This window comes from Dasypus novemcinctus, chromosome 7 (genome assembly GCF_030445035.2).
Source record: "Dasypus novemcinctus isolate mDasNov1 chromosome 7, mDasNov1.1.hap2, whole genome shotgun sequence".
Classification (NCBI taxonomy): domain Eukaryota; kingdom Metazoa; phylum Chordata; class Mammalia; order Cingulata; family Dasypodidae; genus Dasypus; species Dasypus novemcinctus.
Window position 1 is genome coordinate 38186064 of NC_080679.1, and position 16472 is coordinate 38202535.

The 16472-nt window shown below is 36.9% G+C and overlaps 1 protein-coding gene across 2 annotated transcripts in view; it reads right to left on the minus strand.

Moving 5' to 3' along the window:
• Nucleotides 1-2691: 2691 nt before the first annotated feature.
• ADAM23 (ADAM metallopeptidase domain 23) overlaps nucleotides 2692-16472 on the minus strand; it is a 173997-nt gene continuing 160216 nt past the window's right edge. The window contains exons 25-26 of one of the 2 annotated variants that reach the window (XM_058300285.2): nucleotides 12818-12908; nucleotides 2692-6399 (exon numbers count right to left, since the gene is read on the minus strand). In XM_058300285.2, the coding sequence (XP_058156268.1) occupies nucleotides 6351-6399; nucleotides 12818-12908 (140 nt within the window). In that variant the 3' untranslated portion in view covers nucleotides 2692-6350. The remainder of the gene's footprint in view (nucleotides 6400-12817; nucleotides 12909-16472) is intronic. The other variant, XM_058300284.1, reaches the window with a different exon arrangement.

Here is a 16472-nt window from a genome sequence, read left to right on the forward strand (position 1 = left end):
TAAGGGTGGACTGTCTGGAGTCAAAAGTGCAGTCTTTGCAGCTAGACCAGGGCAAAGGACCATCAGCAGATCCCAGCATGATAACTATTTTCATGTGATAAGGGATCATGGTATTTCCTTTCTTTCCAGAAGCTGCATATGCAGCCAAGAACCTGCTGATGGGTTTCTGGAGAATGAGAAATATTAGCTAACCTCTCCAAGGCATAAAAGATAGAAAGACACTCATTGGGTGGAGAGGAAGTGCAGCAACATTTTGAAAATGATTTTGACCCCTCATTAATTGAAGGACTTACTAAATGATGCTTTAAAAGCATTTATGGTTCTTCTTATCTACCCCCTCACTTCAGACTGAGATTAGCCAGGGATCCTTTTGCAAAGAAAACACTAGAAGTTTACCAGCAATGTCAAGAAGCCTTCTTTGTCATTACTAACAGAGCCAAGCATTTAACACAGATCTCTGAGGAGCACATCAGTGGAAAAATATCTAAATACATGAGGTCCTAACCAAGATAAAAATCCTCACACAAGCAAAAGAAACCAGAGACCTGGAGTAGACAATTAGTAGAACATTATAGGGTTGTTATAGTCCCAAAGCATGTAGGAATATGCTTTTCCCACCAAAATGAGCCCCGGTTAAACTTAACAATAAGTGATCATGGAATTAGGTCCAATTGCATTGGCACAGGCTTTTGCTCAAATGTTTCCTCTGCTGTGAAACTCTCTTTGATCCCACTGGGCAAGGATGGAGACTCCCTCTTCTCTGCTCCTAAGCATCCATACTTTTGTCTATTAGGGTGCTTATCCCAGTGTAATTAAGAATTGCATCTTTCTACCAAGATTGAGAGCTCATTATTGTGTATTTGGGGCCTGGCATAATACTTTAGGACTTTTTTATTTTTATTTTTTATTTTTTTTTAATTATTTATTTATTTTTTTAAATTACATTATGAAAAATATGAGGTCCCATTCAACCCCACCGCCCCCGCCCCCCACTCCCCCCACAGCAACACTCTCTCCCATCATCATGACACATCCATTGCACCTGGTAAGTTCATCTCTGAGCATCACTGTACCCCATAGTCAATGGTCCACATCATAGCCCAGACTCTCTCACGTTCCATCCAGTGGGCCCTGGGGGGATCTATAATGTCCCGTAATTGTCCGTGAAGCACTATCCAGGACAACTCCACGTTTAGGACTTTTTTAAAAGATCAAGTATTTTTTTCATACAAGGAACGAAGAGAGAGAGAGGAAGTGAAGGAGAGTGGATGGAAGGAAACACAGGCTGAATGCATCAGGCGCTTAGCACTACTTACCCCAGGGCTCTTGGCTGCTCCTCCTGAGCCTGGCACAGGCTGCTTCCAGGGCCTGGGGGCTCTTCCCACTTTATTAGACAGGGGAAGGCCTCTGTCAGGAAGCTATCCTGTATTCTTCTCCCAATTGCCCATCAGGGCTCCTCTTTTTACTCCCATTGCACTAGGGTCTTAGGTTCACTTACCTCCTCGGGTTTGGAAGTCTGTTTTTTTGTTTGTTTAAAACCTGTGTCTCCCAACTCTATGGTGAGCAACTCTAAGCCCAGAATTTTCTTTGGGTCTTTCAATTCCTAGAAGTTCCTGGCACCAAGTAGATGTTTAGTAAATGATTTTTTGAATGAATAAATTAATGAGGGGAATCCCCTAACCCTTGCACATTAAACTAAAGGGAACTCATCTTAAATTTCAAAAATTACTTATGAATTCCATCATGAGCATGTGGACTATTTTAACTACTCACATCAAATTTTTAATTCTAGGGTTGGTGTGAAGATTCTATTATCCAGGGTGTTTCTGGGTCATCTTTCCAAGTCCGTTACCAAGGAATCAAGGAGCAGACTCATTTCAATGTCAACTTCAAAAGAAGTAGGACTTAAATAAAAAAATAATAAAATGCAGATCATTCCTTCAAAGTCAAATATAAATTCCTGTGCAACGTCTTAATTTTACTATAATATTCATGTTATTTTAAAAGTGCTTTAAAATTTATTACATGAAATAACACAGAAACAAATGATGAATTATGGTGAGTAGACATAAAATTTACATAAGCTTGTTCAATCTTGGAACTTCAAGAAGTTTAAAGAGGAACTTTGACTATGAGAGGAGAGTAGATAGGGCTAGAAAAGAGACTAGGTCATGAAGGACATAGCTGTAGGCTGTGTAATTAAGTTTGGACTTTAGCCTGTAAGATATAGAATATATTCTATAGGAAATGAAGAGTGTCCAGAAGACTTTCATCAGATGAATGATGTGGTCATTAGAGCATCTTCTCTTGTGTCAGTGTAATCTATGCAGGTGGCTCTTGAGTCCTGACCCAAGGCACTGCAGCAGGAATGGAGAGGAAATGTTGAAAGGCATTTATGAAGTAGGGAAATAATTTGATGACCAATTGCACGTGAGATATAAGGAAATACCTTCCTTTGATTTTTTTTTTGATAATTTATAAAACCAGATAAAATTATTTTCTTTATAGCTTGATTATAAATTTGGTGTCAAGTCAAAAGTGTGAATGTTACTACTAGCCATTTCCCCTCTAAACTCAGAAGAGACATTAAAGAAAAAAAAAAAGTATAATTCTAAAAACTTTTTTTCCTTGATTTATAATAAGCAAAGCACTTCCAATGAATCCAATAAAACTGAATTCTAATAAAGAATATTTTTATCATTAATCAGAGATTTTATTTTGCTCCAATGAATGCCTAAGTTTTCAGTGAGCCTTTGATTGAGAGACCAGTGCTACAACTCTGATATCAGGCGCATGGCCGTTTAATCAACAGTGCAAAAGAACACAGAAAAATGGTTTAAGAAAAATGATCACAGTATAAAGCTACAACATTCGATGTTAATGAAAGTTTTAATACAGATGACTAAAAGATGCATACAGTGACTAACTTCTCCATCCGCAGGCAGCCAATAAGAAAAGAAGGAAATTTATTAACTTTAAACAAACCTTTAGGTTGTGCCCCTAAAAAAATCCAGACCATTTAAAAATGAAAATTAACAATGGAAGCAACAATGACGATAAAACATGATGGGATGCTTTTAAAGGAAGAGTTCAAGTACTGTTTGTAAATTTCTTCAGACTCTAGTCTTTGAATTTTGTGCAATTCCCATCTTTGCATAGTAAAAAAAACAAAGAAACAAACAAAAAAACCCAAACACCCACACACCCACACCCCACTTGGTAAAACTCCATAGCTCTATGTGATTCAGGGTTCATAGCATGCACCTACATGTACTGCTCATTTATCTAGTAGGAGTAGCTCTAATTCAGTGGGCTCATGCAGTACCCTGGGGTGAGCAATGAAGTTGGCGCGCATCTCATCCAGGTATTAACGCAGCAAAAATATAACAGGTGAAATGGGAACTTGTCATCACTTAACGCTCTTGTTGGGTAACATTAAATGGTGATATGCATGTGCTTTGAGCTCAAATTAATAAAAAGGAGTATTAACACCTCAAAAATCAGCAATTAGAATGCATGTGCAAGTAAAAATTCAGCAAAGAGTTGTTGGAAACTACATAACTTAATACCACAAAAATAATTATAATCCATTGTTTATGATTTGTATGGTTGCATTATCTTTCATATTCATACACATATAGCTTAAACCTTGGGTACTTTACATATACACACAAATAATTTAACATTGGAGCATAGGTTTGGTTACCTATGTAACTGCCAGTGTTACAAAAAGTTACACTGACATTTGCCATATGTACATAATATTTGGGGACCACTGTGGTCTGATTTAAAACATAACATCGCACATTTACAATGTTGTATGTGAAATGATCAAGAGTTAATGATAGAGATTTAACTTGTTTTGTAATCACCATGTTTTTTGTTTTCCTATTAAGTCACCTGGTGTCTCTGAAATAGCAGTGAAGTGAGTCTGGTGTATTTAGCAGCAGCTTACAATCTACTAGTGACTAGGACCCAGCAACAGGGAGACACTAAGCAGTGTACCAAAAGGAAGAGATGCCAAAGAATCTGACTTTCCTCCAGTTTCCTCCAAGTTAAAAGAGCCATAACCACTATGCAGAGGGATAAAACCTGTATCTTTTGAAGCCAAGGGTAAGGCTGATAAACCTGTCGGTACCCCTGTAATTACAGTATAAATATATAGCTACTTTAGAGAAAGACTGCATACTTGTGTAGCACCTATTACTTAAACAATAATAAGATTAGAATGTGAGGAATGGTCTATTGTAGCATATAGAAATTAAGGTTTCTGTTCTGTGTGATAATTCCACAATTAGAGATAACTTGCGGGGGGGGGGGGGGGGGCCTCAATGTTAAGCATATATTTTTAGGTGATATCCTTTCCAAAGTTAAAGTTGTGAGACTCGTGTTATGAATCTTGCTGGAAAGTGACTTCAAGTTAAAGCGAGCAACTGATTCAGTGTCATGAGGAAGTGAATAGTAAAGTGCATGTCCTGTTCTTAAAGAGAAGACATTAAAAAAGTTTGGGCTCTTTGGGAGCCTTTAGTAAATCTTGTCTCGAGATGGATACTTACTGAAGTGAGCATGTACAAGTTGTATATGCTAAAACAAAGCCAGGACCAAGTATCTTTATTAAGTTATTCACTTACACGGAAGCTATCTTGACCATAAATGAAGGAAGAAATTGGTGGAAATGAAGGAAACTCAGAGGGACTTGGGAACCCAGATTATATCTGCAAATCTGCCTGAAAGAAAAAGAATGTGAACCTGTATATAGTAGAATCCCATTATAATCCATCACAACATTCCATGAATCAGCACAGTGGGCCAAACTGTTGCTTTCAAATGCAACACAGAATTAAAGTATGTTGTAACAATGTTGACAAGAAGATAAATGCCACTTCTATGCCCAGTAGCAGTTTTATAATAGAGTTCTACCATATATATTTTGAGACAGGAAGATGAAACATGGATTAAATCCTGACAATAGATATGAATAAAATGGAAAGCTTAACTTTTTCCAAGCTTCCAACATTTAAAAATTAATTTTTTTATTTAAGGCTTTAAGTTTATCCTCCTTTCACATTAAAGACAGGGAACAAAAACTGTCAAAATAAAAAAACTAAAATAATGAGCTTGGCACTTTTGTGATTAATTTGAGAGGGTGTCTACTTTCTTACATTATATACATATGTTTATAACGACATCAAAAAATTTTAGAGACTTGTCAGTACATGTATTTGCATTTACATAATTGTTCTGTTTTTAATATGAGTATTTTGCTGTTTGTGTTCCCCCTCTTTTGTTTGTTTTTGACTTCAAGAATACTTTCTTTAAATTGCACCAGTTTCATGCCCAAACTCCCTGATTTGTAGCCACATCTGCCTTATTAAGCAAACCCAATAATCATTGGACAATATGTTACAAGGGAGAAAGACAGAGACCAAAAAAAAAAAAAAGAAAGAAAGAAAGAGAGGGAGAGAGGAAAGGAGGGACGGGGGGAGGGGGGGAGAGAAAAGAAAAAAGATGAGGAGCAAAGGATAAACTTAAACTTAAAAAGAACCTTTACAAGAAAAATATTTCAATACAGACAAGTGAAAATGATGTGTTCAAAATCTCTTATTTCCATATTTACATTTATAAAAGTACTATACAATAGTATCATTGTTCAAATTCCAGCTCCCATTTCCAGAGGATGCTCAGTCCAAGGGAAAAAAACAATGGGGAAAGTGAATCAACAAGAGCACGGCCCTGTGGAGTTCTGCCACAGCCTTCTGGAGTGGAGGTTGAGAAACTTTACATGAAGAGGCCCAGGTCACCTTCTGTGTGTTCATCTGTTATATTCATCTTAGCAATTCAGTTGCAGGTTTTGCTGAGGATTGGCTTGCTAGCTTGTTGTATATATGCCATGCAGTTTTTACCCTTTCGAAAATTAGATCTTCATGCCACTGGAGTTTGTCATTGGTAGGAAAAGAAAACAAATCATGCCAAATCATTTAGAAGATATTAAGTGCCAGCAGGCTGAGGGAAAAAAATCATTTGCTATTTTTTAATCATTCTTTTATTGCACATATTTTTTGTTGTTGTTGTTCCTGCTTCCGTTAGGAAAAAAAAAAGGTTCTGAAACATTTTTTTATAACATGGTCTTTTGCCCCCCTTTTATAGACATGTCATGGATGGGGTTCTTTGAAATTATCTTCAGAAAGGTCATTTTTCTTTTACCTCATCCCTGTTGCCCTAACTTTAGTTCTATAGTCACTACCACCCAATATTCTTGTTTACAGACTGAATAGTTCTGACAACGTTGATGCAAGTATGTCCAACCCAGAATCCAACAGTCGAGGCCAAGTTCACCTAGTGTGGCTGATTCAGATGGGGCCTTGCTGAGTAGGATCGAACCTCCTCTTCTTGACATTTCTTCCAGAGTGCGTCAAAAGAAGATGCAAGCAGAGGGGAAAAAAGCCACAATATTAATCAGATCGTGATGAGAGAAGGGTGATGATAATGACAGTAATGCTAGTTCCAGAGTAAAGTAATCAACTCGCACTGAGGCAGACTTTCCAAAACAACCAGAAATTGAAACAGAATAGCTAATACTTTTGATGATCTTTATAACATCTCCACTAGAGAATGTCCAATTGTAAAGGCCAAAAGAACCTTTAAGTTTTCATTTTAAATCAGAGAAAGTCCCACTGGACCAATTTATGTCTTTATTTCAGAAGGAAATAACCTTGCTAATTAACTGGATGAAAATTAAATATAGAGAGCGCTCGTCCACTTACGGGGCTACTAAGAGAACTAAGAAAAACTCACAGCCACTTCCTTCCAGGACTCGAGAGTTCTGCATCAGTTGACCGGCCTTTAAGAAGGGGGCCAAAAAAACCTTGTTCTACTCAATTATCTTGCTGCCTTGGATGTGTGAGATTTTACCCAACTATGGAACCAAGCATTTTTCATATCTAAAAAGTTGAAGAACAGAGTGCACAGTAAGACAGTACACTCAAGGAGAATGGACACAGGCTTGGATTAGTTAAGCAAATGCAGCAGTTTAGCTTAATGAAAATAAGCAAGTTAAAATGCTTTGCTCACAGTGTCCAGTCTCCTCAAAAGTGCTTCCTATGTTTGAAAAGAGAAAGGAAAGAACCAGCGAGACACTACAAGGCAACAACAGAAGTTGGCTGCAACCTCCCCATGGTCTGGCTTCATGTGGGGCATCAAGCAAGGGGTTCATGCATTTAGTCTGCATACTGGGCGTGTGCAACGCTGCTGCCACGGAGGCTTCATGCAAACTGGAGACCGGGGAGTCCCCAAGATCCCTCTCTCCCCTGCCCACTCGCTCGCTTGGGACCAGTTTGACACCCTCGCAGGTCCTAAGTACCAAAAAGATCAGTGTGTTCCTTCTCCCTCGTAGATAATCCAAAATAAAAATACCAAAGTGCAAATTACATATAAAGACATTCTGCAAAGTTCTTAATTTTTCCAAATTGACTACAGCGATGCTTCTTTTTTGAAATCTCAAATATGAAAACCTGTAAAGAGAACTCTCTTTAAAGTGTACATGAAAACGTCTCCATTAGTGGCCTAAGCACTGGCCTCACAGGCCATACAGTGGTTCCTTAGCCCAGCAGGTAATCTAGTGCTGTAAACACTATTTGCAACAGTGCTATGTCCTTTTCTTGGCCCTTCTCACTCAGTTCTTTTGAGTCCATATTCTTGAAAGCAGGCATTGCTGATGCTGCCAGGAAAGACAGGCAAGAACAAAAGGGAAGCCCCTATCATGTACCTGTCATTGATATGGTTTGACATGGAGCAAGCATCTGTAGTTTGCTCCATAGTTTGACATGGAGCAAGCATCTGTATCTACCACCAATGCTCAGACCCCTTAAAGGTAGATGTATAAGGAATCAAACTTCTTTCTTGTGAGTCAGGTAGGAAAAATGGACAGATGACCTGGTGAAGGACTAGGGCCCCAACCTTTTTTTTAGCTACATATTACTGGAACTCAAGAGGAATGTTAAACCAATGTCAAATCAATTAGTATGAGAGTAGAGGAAAGTTGGTATTTATTGTGCATGTAAATGACTATCTTGCCCACATCTAAACTCCTTTCTTCAAATTTTGGAAATGTCAGATAAATAGCCATTTCTAAGGCAATAATGGCAATCCTGTTCATTTTTTAAATGGGGATATGAAATTCCATTCCAGGCTGGCATACAAGCAACCTTCGGCTTCCAAATATATGTGCTCCTTTTAAAAGTTGGTTTCTGAACCAAAAGTACAGATTGTACTTTTATAGCAAGAATGTCAGCAGAGTGACAGGGTTTCCAGGTCAGCCCAGAAAGTCAAGTCACCCTTAGAACTATCTATTTCCCTGGCAAATGGGGGACTGCAAGAACACAGTTCCTCTACCAAGACTCAGCAGGGAGATGTAATGCTGCAAAAAAGAGGAGAGAGGCCCAGTGATGAAGACAGAGAAGGGGACTCCGGTAGCAATGCAAGGGCTCCTCAAGCATCAATTGTAAAACCGCTGTGGACTGCTGTGCGTGGAGAACAGCTTGACCTGAATTTTCCATATGAAGAAATTCTCTCTGTGCAATTTTAATGTGAAAGGACAACTATTATGGCAGGGTACTTGCTGCCTTCCGTTCACTGTTTCCTCTGAATACCCTCTGCTCACTAGGATTCTTAAGGAATTAAATGTTCCCATCATCTGTAAAATATATCTGGATCATCATAAAAACCAAAAGCAAAAATGAAAAAAAAAGACAGTTAATCTTTTGAGGAAATATAATTAGCAATATTAAGGTCCTTTTGTTTCACCCAACTTGACATTCAAATAATTCGGTTAACTTTCCTTGCATAATCCTGATATAGTCCTTTAAATTTAATTTCCTGTGAGTGCATACACAGTCTTTGTATGCCCAATGGAATCGAACATAAACCAAATGACATCTCTTAGAACCAAAATCAGGCTCTGTATGAACTTGTGACCTAAGTAACTTCTCAGAGGCTAGGAAACCACATATGGCAATTACACAGACTTATTAAATTTACCATATTTTAATGCCATGAGCAACTCTGCCAGGTCACTATGACCACCACTGGCAGTGGTGAGGAACCACTTTGCCCCTGAATTGCATGGACAGAGCAAGTCATGGGGTAGCAGGGACATGGTGATGGTTTTCTAGGACTGAGACATTATACCTGGTTGGAAGAGTATTTATCCTAGAATCCTTGTGACATGAATTTGTCAACAAACTCATTGTTTGTCACTGCGGTCTAAAAGTTTTTTCCTTCCATCAACAAGAATTTCTCTTTCCTGCCACCATCACATATGGCCATCTTTTATATTTTTCATCTTTCCTAAGCTTTGGAAGATGCTACTAAAATGATGTTTCATCTATTTAATTTTGTCCAATATCCAGTAAAAACAACAGCTCTAATAGTCTAATCGAGGAGCATTATTATTCAACGTTTGGTAGGTAGCACCAGTCTCCATAAGTCAACCAGGATAGAGGGTTGGAATCATCTTCCCCACAGTTCATAGAGTTCATAGCTTTATTCTGTGTGTGGAGGTGATTGGGAGGAAAAGAAGAATGGGGGAAATAAATCCATACATGAAGAAAAGTTGACAAATTGGCATGCCAAGAGCTAGCTCATTTTTCACAGGATCTCTCAGAAAAAGGCCCAAGACGTGGGAATCTCTACACTAAATCATCCTTTTGTGTCTTCAAATTTCTGAGGTATCGGGTTAGCCAGAGTTACTAAGGTATGCCCAGTACATTACCAATATGTCAAACTAGGTCAGAGAAAATAACCCAGAAATAGTCTTGTTTTGTTTCCTTTTCAGGAATTCTACAATCTAGTATGTGTAAGTCTTTGCTGCATTAAATAAATCTTGCAGAATCTATTCTTCTGATCTATATTTGTAATATTTTCAGAACACAAATTTGTAATATTTTCAGAACACAATACTTTTGATAAATCTTTATCACTTTATACTAAAAAACAAACACACATGCATACACACGTGCCCACTCACATACACTCATGCTTTTTACCACCTATTTGGGAGAAAACATGGTTACAAAACAAACATAAAAAATGGCAGACAATGTCAGCACTTAAGGCATAGCTGCATTTATCATTTGTGCTTGAACAAGTCATGTATGGTACAGTATTTTCTCTACATCTAAATGATCTAGTCTTATATTTTCTAAAGAAATATGATATTAGATAAAAGCAATAAATTTTTCTGAGTATTTAACATATTTCCTTTAATCTAAAAGTTTATATACCTTCAAATTCTTCAGGTCACTATGCTAACTACTCTTTCAGGAATAAAAACCTGATTTCAGGAAGAATTCCCAGTAGCAGTGTTTAGAGCAAGCTTTCTTACAAATTATTTCCAGCTTCTGATTCTCAAGGAACCCTTTACATAAAACTCGTGAAAAACTCAATGGGTTTCAGTTCAACTAGCAAATAACTATACTTCCAAACATCGCTAATGATAATGGACTACCAATCTCCAAAATTGTCACAGTAGTGGGAAAACCTAAAACACTATCCTTTAACACCCAAAGCCTTTTACTGCAAGGCAGACGTAGTCATTTAAAGTTAAATACAAACTACATAGCTACTATTAAAATCTCAAGCAAATTAGGATCCTCATGTAACAAGAGTTAACACAAAGAGCAGCTGCTTCTCCAATTTAAACTCCTAAAGTTAAATGTTCAAAAAGTATTCTCAGTTATTTTTTCTCTTCTTTGCATTGGGGCGTGAAAATATTTACTTCTCACTACTGTGGGCCTTTCTACAGTGATTTCCCTTCAAGTGATTATTAGGGTCATAGGCCTGGGAAGGGGCTTGACTTAGCTTAGCGGTACAGGTGCCTCCACAGCAATCCACACGGCAGTCGAAAAGGCTGCTTCTCACCTCACAGATGAAGCCCTCCCTGCCTCCCCCCAGCCCCCTGTTTTCTCCTATTCTGATGAGTAGACATCTCTCTCAGATATAAATCATCTGGACAGGGCCTAATCCACTTATATACACAGTGATAAAGGCTTTTCCATTTTTCCCCAAAGAAACATGCAATTCAAGCTGTGAGCTAGGCCAGGCCACTGTTTTGAGGTCCTGCTACAGAACAGTGCTTTAAGCTCCCAACTTCAAAAGGGCAAATTTGGCATCACATGTGGCTGGGTGGCAAAGATGCATTATAGACTGTTTTCTAGGTCTCTCAAAGTGAGGCTTCCTAATGTCAAGGTGGCATAAGCCTCGGAATGAGCTGGATTTATTTGTCTTGAGGCATATGTAAGAAAAAATTCAAGGGAGTATTATGACAATATAATTAGAGTATGAAATCTACTATAATGGACAAACTTTTTATAGCAATAGGGCACTAAGAGAGGTTTTTTTACTTGAATTAGGCAAGTCCAAGCAAAAATATACACTTTTTACTAGGTGCCACATGAGTGATGCATTATCCAGGTGATGTTTTGTTACTATCATGATAAGGAATTCAAATGTGATTTGCACATTTTGTGACACACTGATGCCAAAACTACTCTTTCATTTAACAAGGTCAAGGCTATAAATATCTTTGTAGATTAGAAGTATCATTTGATAACATCTCTCAAAGGTGAAGACACTCAAACACTGTAGGCTTACTGATTAAATCTTAATATAACAAAATTAGCAGAAAATGTTTCATTTATTTAAGTTGTCTTTTGTTTGTTTTTATATCATAATCAGTATCTGATAATAATATTTTGGCTGGTTTAAAAATATTGAGTTCAGGATCCCAAAATCATAATTAAGATAATTATTCAGATAATTCTGGTCAAAAGCTTCATTTATTAAGTAACCAGATTACTCAATAAATGAAATGTGTATTGAATTGAGGCAAAGTAAGCAATGAATTTGGCTAATGGTCTTATTTCCCATTTAAATTTGCTGCTATAAATCTGGTTGACGATTTATCAAAGGGAATATTTACCACAGGAGATAAAGTTGCCTCCAAATGAAAAGATGTAAAAAGCAATTATTCAATGAATCTGAGGTACAGAAATATCCTAAGTGGATAAATTAAGTTTAACATTTTAAAAAATTATAATCCAGGCCTTATTTGTGATTAGCTGGCTTACTTATTTATATAAACTTAGTTTAGTGAGAATGCACAATCCAAACTAAAAGGTCACTATGAAATCATACCAGGCCTATGTCAATATCAGCAGCTAATTAGAAACTATTAAATGTCATAAAGCCATGGACTTCAAATATCAATTCAGTTAGGGAATTAATGAAAAAATTTTTTTTAAAAATCTGTTGTTATAAAATAACAAAGCCTTTCAAATCGCAAAGCTACATATACTACGTTACACATGAAAAATAATGTCTAAATGATCTTTAGTTTATGAAAATTTAAAAATAGAGAGTATCAATGGAATATAAGCCAATTTTAACAGATATATACAATTTATATTCACTTATTTCTGACTAGCGTTCCCTTGATTATGAGTTTATAAATGAATGTGTCTTGGACTACTTGCTCCTGAAAGCTAGAATGTCTTCTATGGAAGAACTTCCACTTTGCTTTCCTTAAACCAGGGTACATGAATTCCTTCTACATTTTAGTTCTTGTTTTCCCACTTGCCTGAAGATGACATTTGAAGTTTCATGTCTCTTCTTTCTAACCCATTTCTGAACAAAAATGTTTATTTTTAGCAGTTTTACTTTTAAAACTTGAAATCTTGTAGCAGGAACTCAAAACATGGTTATGTAAGCAGAAAAGAGAAGTGCCAGAGCCACCGAGAAGACGACATGCGGCATTGCTTACTTAAATCCCCATCCTGTGCCCCCAAGGACAATAGCTGCTACCAGGATGGCACCAGCGATGGAGCCTATTATGAGATTGGTGGCACTAGGACCTGTGACAAAGGATCATGGGAAGAAAGTCATAAGAGCCAGCCACTTCGTTTACCTCAAGGGAAAGGCAGTTAAGCGGTTTCAGGAAGGAAATACCCTGTGTAAAAAAGATCACTAAACATTTAAATCGCCTTTATTTACTTGGCTTAATTGCATTTTAGATATTATGGATACCTATTGCCTGGGTTTGTATTTCTTTTCATCTAAAGTTTCTGTAACATTGACAGTTCAGTCCCATTAAATTCACCTTTCGTGGAATTTGAAGCAAATATGCTCAGACTGCTGTTGTTGCATATCTTTCTTCTCCCCTTTCCCAAGATCACGAATCAAAGAGTGCATAAAGAACATGGCCGCTTTAGAATTAGCTTAATCTGACTAATGAATGAAGGTGTGAAAAGAGGAAAAGTATTCTACTAAAGTGCTCTTTGAAGGAGGACATCAAGTTGTCTGAATCTGTTGGAGTTTTCCGCTTCCCTCCTTTTTTCTCTCTTTTATTATATTTTACTTCAAGACAGTCAATATTTAGCAGTCAGAAGAAGGTTACTAATGAAGATGTGACTCAAGCCACATCCTTTTGAGAAAAGGCAAATTTCTTTATGGTTCTTACAGTGTTAACAGGCAAAATGGGACACCAAAGGCAAGTTATAAAGGAAGCATTCCAGTGATTTGGGGGAAATGGAAAAAAAGTTTCCTTAGGTCAACTGAGAATGTCTTTCAAGATCTCATTTATTACTTAGAGAAATTTACAGCTTGGAGGCAGAAAAAAGGAAGAGTGCAGGAAGGACACCAAGAAAGAAAACCACAAGGTGAAGTTTCTGTCAGTTGTTTAAGTAAGCACTGATACACATTGCAGTACTTCTTGCCACTCACATGGAACACAACTTAGCTCAGCATTTTAAAATCTACACAAAATTAAATTTAGTGCCAAGAGTGATTTAAAATATCACATGCCCTCAGGATGCTGATTTGCAGGTAGAGTGCTAGTGCTCCCTGACATCAAACGACTTTCAGTCCTAACTGTGCATCCCTGCTCCAGAAGTCACAGGGCCAATTTTGCTGGTTCCTCAAAAATCCTCTTGAGTTTTGTGTATTTTTATTTCTATGTAGAAAATTCTCTTTTCTGCTCACATCAGCCCTCAACTGTGTACATAAATGGATGTCACTTTTGGCAGCACTAAAATTGTGTGCATTTTGTGTTTCTGCTCAAAGAGATCACCTAGTTCTTGTGGGCATGGGTGGATGGGTGGAGGAAACTACAATGGGAGTCTCAGTGGATGCTGGTTCCTTCAGGCTCCTGGGCTTGTGACATGCTTTTAAGACCATCCATTGAGGGCCTACAGAACACGAATCCCAGTGGGCTTCAGAGATGCAATATAATAAATAATAATGAGAACAATAAAAGTAGTTCAGCTACTACATATCGAATGCTTACTATATACCAGGGGCAGTTCTAAGTACTAACCACACATTATCTTATTGGATAGTCACAAAAACCAGAGAGAGGTAAAAACTATGACTATCCCTGTTTAATGCATGAGAAAATAGATACTTCTAAAGCTTAGTAAGTGATGGAAGCCAGATTTGTCTGATTCTAAAATCTATGCGCTAAGGTTTTAGCAAACTGCTGCCCACAGACCAAATCTGGCTTGCCACTTGTTTCACAAATAAAGTTTACTGGAACACAACCCTGCTCATGCACTAAAGCATTAACGTCTGCTTTAACGGTATGACAATGGAGTTGAGTTGAGAGGCCTGCAAAGCAGAAAATATTTACTATCTGACTCTTTACAGAAAAGTTTGCTAACCTCTACTCTAAGGAGAAATTATTCCATTTACATGTACTGCCTCCCCACATTTGAATAGGGAATCAAATTTTGAACATTTAAAAAATAATTTATGCCACCATGTACCCAACAAATGCCAATACTGTAAATAATGTTCTAGATATTAATTACACTTTATGAGCTTAAAAAACCATGGGTTGGGATTAGAATAGATAAATAATTCATGAGATGATTTGTGATTTACAATTCTAAACTAAGGAGTAGACTAAATTCTAAAAAATTATGCCCACAGAATCCTTAGTAACGATATGAAAATTACACTCTCATTTCAACTAGGAAGTTTTAAAACAATCTATATTTCACTATGCAGATTTTATATTTTAAAAATCTACATTTACCTTTTTTGGCAATTAAGACAAAATTTAGAATTTGAAAGGAAAAATCCATCAACTGATACAAACTGTGCATAAACCAAGAGGAATTTTTTTTTAATCTGTTTTTATAAAAATCATATTATACATTTGTATGGACTTACCTTTAACAAGCAGAAATAGCCACAAACCAACAACACTGGAAAGGATGAATGAAAGCAAATGCTAGTGACAAGGACTATGTTTAATCAAAAAGGGGACTTTTTGATTTTGCTGATCTTTAAGACTCAGAGGGAGGATTATTAAAGTTCATCCCTTCAATTAATACATTTCAGGACACTATAATTAGGGTAAAAAATATAGAGTAAAAAATTGATTTGGGATATTTTTAGAAATTAACTTTCCTCAAGAAGGAATTTCACACAAATATAGAGCTGCAAAAGGAAAATCTAACTCCAGTACTTAATCAAATAAAAAGATTCAAGGTGAAATTTCACAGGACCAATTTCTTATTTTCTCTAAATATTTTACCTGTGTTATATATTTTATTTTCTAACAAATAAGGGAAAACAAAATATCTTCTCCAGGATTTCTAACTTCTCGTGGGCTAACTAGCTTCACAGTCAGACCAACAGAAGATCCAAACCTGGTTAAAGCCCTTCAACCCCAGGAGGAAAGAAGGTTCACGTAATCTTCAGTACGAAGCGTGACGTGTGAACTTGCTCATCTTTTAATGCTATTTCATGAATGGTCTCCCAATCCCAGTATATAAGAACAGCACCTGTGTATTCCAGCTAATATGACTAATAAGGAATGCATCTGATCTTATCAAGAAGAAGAATATCTGGTTATTCCTTACGAAGCTAATAATTCATCTCTGGACCACCGTGAAGTGTCACCACCACCACAGTGATGTTCTTGTCATTTGAAATACTCTCTCTCCAATTTGAGAGCAAGAAAATAATCGTGATGCTCTTTTAGTCTACAGGTTAGCAATCTCACGAGAGTAATATCCGATGGGTAACTGATACCTATTTTGAGAATCTTCAGTAAGTACAAAGCAACCCAAATAAAGACATCAGGAGGAGTGGATTTCTGTGAGAGGTTAATGGGCAAGTGGCAAAATATATTTATTAATAACCAGCTGCTTTTAAAACAAACCCACCATATAATTTCCAAATGTTCACTTAAGGCAGTGCAGGCATGGATTAAATATCTTTTCATTCTTAATGCTGCTAGCTCTGAAATATCTATGCAAACTACTTCAAACTTGAATTATGAATCTATTTTATTAGAAAAATGAGGTAGTATCCTAAACACCTTCTTAAAAATATTAAACTGAAGCCTCTTATATCATCTGAAAAAGGGAGAAAATATTAGTTAGTGATAACCATTCAGATTACCTTTAAAA